The 7168-nt window shown below is 53.8% G+C and overlaps 1 protein-coding gene across 1 annotated transcript in view; it reads right to left on the bottom strand.

Annotated features, from left to right (window-relative positions):
• vars2 (valyl-tRNA synthetase 2, mitochondrial) overlaps positions 1-7168 on the bottom strand; it is a 47835-nt gene that overhangs the window by 32110 nt on the left and 8557 nt on the right. Inside the window, exons 9-10 of the mRNA XM_056297907.1 lie at positions 3185-3293; positions 3009-3097 (exon numbers count right to left, since the gene is read on the bottom strand). Coding sequence (XP_056153882.1) covers positions 3009-3097; positions 3185-3293 — 198 coding nt within the window. The remainder of the gene's footprint in view (positions 1-3008; positions 3098-3184; positions 3294-7168) is intronic.

The following is a 7168-nucleotide window of genomic DNA, read 5'->3' as shown; positions in this document are numbered from 1 at the left end:
TGCCTCTGCTGATTCTTACTGGCCTGACACCCTGCCCTTGCTGTTTCTTACTGGCCTGAAACCCTGCCCCTGTTGTTTCTTACTGGCCTGAAACCCTGCCTCTGCTGATTCTTGCTGGCCTGAAACCATGCCCCTGCTTTTTCTTACTGGCCTGAAACCCCACCCCTGCTGTTTCTTACTGGCCTGAAACCCTGCCCCTGCTGTTTCTTACTGGCCTCTTGGATGAGAGGCGAAACGTCTTCATGGATATATACCAAGTCCAGTTGCACTTGATTCTACTCTTTTGGAAGACCTGCCTCTGCTGTTTCTTACTGGCCTGAAACTCTGCCCCTGCTGCTTCTTACTGGCCTGAAACCCTGCCCCTGCTGTTTCTTACTGGCCTGAAACCCTGCCCCTGCTGTTTCTTACTGGCCCGAAACCCTGCCCCTGCTGTTTCTTACTGGCCGGGAAACCCTGCCCCTGCTGTTTCGTACTGGCCTGAAACCCCAGCCCGGCTGCTTCTTACTGGCCTGAAACCCCGCCCCCGCTGCTTTTTACTGGCCTGAAACCCCACCGCTACTGTTTCTTACTGGTTTGAAACCCCACTCCTACTGTTTCTTACTGGCCTGAAATCCCGCCCCTGCTGTTTCTTACTGCCCTGAAACCCTGCCCATTGTTTCTTACTGGCCTGAAACCCTGCCCATTGTTTCTTACTGTCCTGAAACCCTGCCCCTGCTGTTTCGTACTGGCCTGAAACCCTGCCCCTGCTGTTTCTTACTGGCCTGAAACCCCACCCCTGCTCTTTCTTACTGGCCCGAAACCCCACCCCTGCTGTTTCTTACTGTCCTGAAACCCTGCCCCTGCTGTTTCTCACTGGCCTGAAACCCTGCCCCTGCTGTTTCTTACTGGCCTGAAACCCTGCCCCTGCTGTTTCTTACTAGCCTGAAACCCCACCCCTGCTGTTTCTTACTGGCATGAAACCCTGCCCCTGCTGTTTCTTACTGGCCTGAAACCCTGCCCCTGCTGTTTCTTAATGGCCTGAAACCCCACCCCTGCTGTTTCTTACTGACCTGAAACCCTGCCTCTGCTGTTTCTTACTGGCCTGAAACCCTGCCCCTGCTGTTTCTTACTGGCCTGAAACCCTGCCCCTGCTGTTTCTTACTGGCCGGGAAACCCCGCCCCTGCTGTTTTGTACTGGCCTGAAACCCCGGCCCGGCTGCTTCTTACTGGCTGGGAAACCCCGCCCCCGCTGCTTTTTACTGGCCTGAAACCCCACCCCTGCTGTTTCCTACTGGTTTGAAACCCCGCTCCTACTGTTTCTTACTGGCCTGAAATCCCGCCCCTGCTGTTTCTTACTGCCCTGAAACCCTGCCCATTGTTTCTTACTGGCCTGAAACCCTGCCCATTGTTTCTTACTGTCCTGAAACCCTGCCCCTGCTGTTTCGTAGTGGCCTGAAACCCTGCCCCTGCTGTTTCTTACTGGCCTGAAACCCCACCCCTGCTGTTTCGTACTGGCCTGAAACCCCACCCCTGCTGTTTCTTACTGGCCTGAAACCCTGCCCCTGCTGTTTCTTACTGGCCTGAAACCCCGCCCCTGATGTTTCTTACTGGCCTGAAACCCTGCCCCTGCTGTTTCTTACTGGCCTGAAACCCCGCCCCTGCTGTTTCTTACTGGCCTGAAACCCTGCCCCTGCTGTTTCTTACTGGCCTGAAACCCCACCCCTGCTGTTTCTTACTAGCCTGAAACCCCGCCCCTGCTGTTTCTTACTGGCCTGAAACCCCGCCCCTGCTGTTTCTTACTGGCCTGAAACCCCACCCCTGCTGTTTCTTACTGGCCTGAAACCCCACCCCTGCTATTTCTTACTGACCTGAAACCCTGCCTCTGCTGTTTCTTACTGGACTGAAACCCTGCCTCTGCTGTTTCTTACTGGCCTGAAACCCTGCCCCTGCTGTTTCTTACTGGCCTGAAACCCCGCCCCTGCTGTTTCTTACTGGCCTGAAACCCCACCCCTGCTGTTTCTTACTGGCCTGAAACCCCACCCCTGCTATTTCTTACTGACCTGAAACCCTGCCTCTGCTGTTTCTTACTGGCCTGAAACCCTGCCTCTGCTGTTTCTTACTGGCCTGAAACCCTGCCCCTGCTGTTTCTTAATGGCCTGAAACACTGCCCCTGCCGTTCCCTCACTCTCAAGTGATGAGATTTATGATTTATGATTTATGATGGCGTCTCCTCAGTTCCTAATTATATTGAGTGCTGCATTAATTACTATTTATTTTGTGGGGAGGATTTTATTGCTTTATTATGAGACGCACTTTGTGTTACATCTGTTTGGATAAAAAGTGCTACACAAATAAAGTCTGACACCTGTCTGCTTTGCTGTCAGAGATTATTATTTTGACGTCATTATTTTGACGTTATTATTTGAGACTATTATTTTAACATCATTATTTTGACGTTATTATTTGACACTATTATTTTAACATCATTATTTTGACGTTATTATTTGAGACTATTATTTTAACATCATTATTTTGACGTTATTATTTGAGACTATTATTTTAACATCATTATTTTGACGTTATTATTTGACACTATTATTTTAACATCATTATTTTGACGTTATTATTTGACACTATAATTCTAAAATCATTATTTTGCCATTATTATTTTGACATCATTATTTTGACATTATTATTTTGAGCAGCATTTTAACATTTTATAGTTTTCGGTAACTTCCACATGACAGCATTGAGCAGCTTGATAAAGGAGAAGTGATGAATGGATGATGAAGGAGAAGTGATGAATGGATGATGAAGTGATGATGGATGATGAAGGAGAAGTGATGAATGGATGATGAAGGGGAAGTGATGAATGGATGATGAAGTGATGAATGGATGATGAATAAATGATGAAGGAGAAGTGATGAATGGATAATGAATGAATGATGAAGGAGAAGTGATGAATGGACGATGAAGGGGAAGTGATGAATGGATGACGAAGAGTCACAGCTCTTCTTCTTTCCACTAGCCTGGTATCGGGGATCATCTGGGTGCACCGCTATGGCCACATCTCCAAGCATGGTCTCAGGCCGGGTGGTGGACACTGCCACCTCTCCATCTTTGTAACGGGTGTAGAAGAATGTCAGAACAAGGAATGTTAAAAAACAAAACAAGACAACAAAAAAAAACAAGACAAAACACTCACCCTCGCCATCTAGCGGATATGCGAAGGTCACCATTGTTCCAAACTCGACCTTCTTGTCATACCCAGGAACTGACAGCATGGTTCTCCCAGGCAGCTCCTGAGCCTCAACCTGACAATGAACACCATCTTCATCATCATCACTTGGTTTGACTGACAATGAACACCATCTTCACCATCATCCCCTGGTTTGACTTGACAAGCTATGACATGAAACCTTCCTGAAGCTGACTAAATATAACCTATCACACCAGCAAGAAGAACAACACAGCACAGTGGATGATGGTAGTTACACAGCAGCTGTGTGTGTGTGTGTGTGTGTGTGTGTATTTGAGTATGATGTAACCACTTTACCACTTTTATGGTTAAATTATTCTCATTGTACAGCACATGAACTGCTAAATATGACACAATATAAATATCATACAATATAAATATGACAATATAAATATGACACAATATAAATATCATACAATATAAATATGACTGCTGGAGCAGCAGTCTGCTCCAGCATCCCCGCCACCCTGAGAGCAGGATAAGCAGTTAAGATAATGGATGGATGGATGGATAAATATGATACAATATCAATATGACACTGTGGTGATACACATTTGAGGGTAGATTCAGCAGGGGCTGCTGCTCCTTTAAGGCAGACGTCGCCAGCGTGACAGCGGGTTGTGTTATTACCACAACAGGTTTGGTGCCAGGGCCAAGCAGTGTCGCTCGCCATGCAGCTTCAGCGTCCAGGGAAACGCCAGGGCCGGTGCTCAATAGCAGCTATGAGCGCCGGCGAGAACAGCAGGCTGTTGTTTATCAAGGACGCCTTATTTGGCCGGCAGCTGCTGGTCGATTTGGGCGCTCAGCGTAGCATCCTGCCTGCATCGGCCGCGGACACCATGGCCGGCGGACAAGGCCCCCTGATGGATGCCGCGAACGGCACGCCCATACGTACCTACGGCACCAGGTATGTGGAGGTGTGTTTCGGCGGGCGGCGTTTTGGCTGGGACTTGGTTATGGCCGCGGTGTTGGTTCCCCTCCTGGGCACGGACTTCCTGTTCGCCTTCAGGCTGCTGGTGGATGTTACGAACTGTCGCTTGATCGATGCTGTCTCTTTCGCTACATACCCGTGCACACTGGGAGGCGCAGGGACGCTCGGCCTGTCAAACATGCTCGCCGCTGGAGACACGTATCAACGACTGCTCGCAGAGTTCCCTGACCTCACCACACCCACGTTCTCGTCAGCGGTGGCCAAGCACTGCGTGGAGCACCATATTTTCCCCGACGGCCCCCCGGTCTACGCACGTGCTCGGCACCTCGACTCTGCTAAGCTCGCAATCGCCAGGGAGGAGTTTGCCACCATGGAACGCCTCGGCATTGTGCGCCACTCGGACAGCCCGTGGGCCTCCCCCCTGCACATGGTTTCTAAGGCTGACGGTGGTTGGCGTCCCTGTGGCGATTTTCGTCACCTGAACAACGCCACAACCCCCGACCGGTACCCCGTCCCACACATATAGGACTTCTCCGCCCACCTGGCAGGGGCCACCATCTTTTCCAAAGTAGATTTGGTGCAGAGCTACCACCAGGTACCGGTCCACCCTCGGGACGTGCCCAAGACAGCGGTCATCACGCCATTTGGACTCTTCGAGTTCCTGCGGATGCCCTTCGGTCTCAAGGGGGCAGCGCAGACGTTCCAGCGGCTGATGGACTCTGTGCTATGGGATATGCCGTTCTTCTTTGTTTCCTTGGATGACGTTCTCGTGGCCAGCGCATCCGCGGAGGAGCACCTGACGCAGCTCCAGCAGTTGTTCGAGCGGCTCAGTGCACATGGACTCATAGTAAACCCAGCCAAGTGCCAGTTTGACCTGTCGTCCATCGACTTCCTCGGCCACCGCATCTCCCCACAAGGAGCCGTTCCACTTCCTGCCAGAGTGGACGCCATCGCCAGTTTTCCACGCCCCCGCACTGTGAATTCCCTGCAGGAGTTCTTGGGCATGGTGAACTTTTATAACAGGTTAATTCACCACGCAGCTCACTGCATGCGGTCCTTGTACAAGGCCCTGCGGGGCAAAGAAGCCAAGGGCGAGGTAGACTGGTCCCCGGGGATGGACGAAGCTTTCGACGACGCCAAGGCTGCGCTGGCCAATGCCGCTTTGCTGGAGCACCCGTCCCCCACTGCCCCAATTGCCCTCACGACCAACGCCTCTGACTATGCAGTCAGGGCGGTGTGCGAGCAGTGGGTGGGTAGCGCCTGGCAGCCCCTTGCCTTCTTTAGCAAACAGCTTAAGGACAACGAGCGGAAGTACAGCTCCTTCGACCAGGAGCTCCTGGGTCTCTTCCTCGCCTCCCGACACTTCAGGTTCCTGTTGGAAGGCCGCCGTTTCACTGCCTTCGTCGACCACAAGCCGCTGACATTTGCCATGGCCAAGACCTCCGAGCCGTGGTCCAGGCGCCAACAGCGTCAGCTCTCTGCCATCTTGGAGTTTACCACGGACATCCGGCACGTGGCTGGCAAGGACAACTTGGTCGCTGACTGCCTCTCCCGGGCGGTGGCAGGGTCCGTCCACTTGGGACTCGATTACGCTGCCATGGCTGCAGACCAAGCCGCGGACATCCAGGCCTATCGGACGGCTGCTATGGGGCTGCAGTTGGAGGATGTGGTGTTTGACAGCGCCAATGCCACACTCCTCTGCGACGTTTCCACGGGCCAGCCCCACCCCATGGTGCCCACCTTCTGGCGACGCCGTGTTTTTGACATTGACCATGGCCTTTCCCACCCAGGTGTGAAGGCGTCCACTAAGCTGGTGGGGGCCAAGTTCGTCTGGCCTTGCCTCAGGAAGGACGTCAAGGCCTGGGCTGACTCCTGCGTGGCGTGCCAGCGTTCCAAAGCACACCGTCATACCAAAGCCCCCTTGGCGCCATTCCTGGTGCCTGAGAGGCATTTTGACCATGTGAATGTGGACCTGGTGGGCCCCCTGCCCCCCTCCCACGGGTTCACTCACCTTCTCACCATGGTGGACAGGACCACCAGGTGGCCGGAAGCTGTTCCCCTGTCATCGACCACGTCTACTGAGGTGGCCCGGGCGTTCATCGGGTCCTGGGTGGCCCGTTTTGGCATGCCGGCTGACCTCACCTCTGACAGGGGCCCGCAGTTCACGTCGGAGCTCTGGACTGCAGTTGCAGAGGGGCTGGGGGTGAAGCTCCACCGCACCACAGCATACAACCCGCAGGACAACGGACTTTGTGAGCAGTTTCATCGGTCTATGAAGGCCGCTCTTCGTCCAAGCCTCACGGACAGCAACTGGGTTTATCGCCTCCCGTGGGTCATGCTCGGCCTTCGTTCCACCCCCAAGGAAGACCTCCAATCCTCGTCTGCCAAGCTGGTTTACGGCCAGCCGCTGCGTGTCCCGGGTGAGTTTGGCCCCCTGGTCAGCAGCTTCTCATTGGGCTGTGGCCCGGGATGGTGCCAACGCTTTCGCTTCGATCCCTACATCTCACCACTGCCTCCCTCAGTCCTACGTCTCCAAGGATCTGCTGTCGGCCAGGTACATCTTCATCTGCCACGACAGCCACTGTACCCCCCTGCATGGGAGGTACAGTGGCTATGACGGGCCCTTCCGCGTCCTGGAAGCGGGGCCTAAGAACTTTGTAGTGGACATGGGGAGCAAGCCGAAGCGGGTCTCGGTGGACCGTCTCAAGCCTGCCCATTTGGACCCGGGTGGGCCGGTCGAACTGGCCCTGCCCTCGCGGCGTGGACGCCCCCCTTCTCAGGCCCCTGGCCCAGCCTCAGCCCCTGCCCGGGCTCCGGCTCTGTCCCCTGCCCATGCCCCCGCCCCCATACCCATTCAGCGCAGCCGTTTTGGCCGCCTGGTCCGCCCCCCGAGACGTTGACTGTTTCACTGAGTACTTTTGTGTTGCATTACTGTTTTGCGTTTTTTCGTGTTGGTGAATTCTGGGGGGCCTGTGTGGTGATACACATTTGAGGGTAGA

This window comes from Lampris incognitus, chromosome 18, assembly GCF_029633865.1.
Source record: "Lampris incognitus isolate fLamInc1 chromosome 18, fLamInc1.hap2, whole genome shotgun sequence".
Classification (NCBI taxonomy): Eukaryota; Metazoa; Chordata; class Actinopteri; order Lampriformes; family Lampridae; genus Lampris; species Lampris incognitus.
The sequence above is the reverse complement of the archived record's forward strand: the minus strand, read 5'-3'. Positions and strand labels throughout refer to the sequence as shown.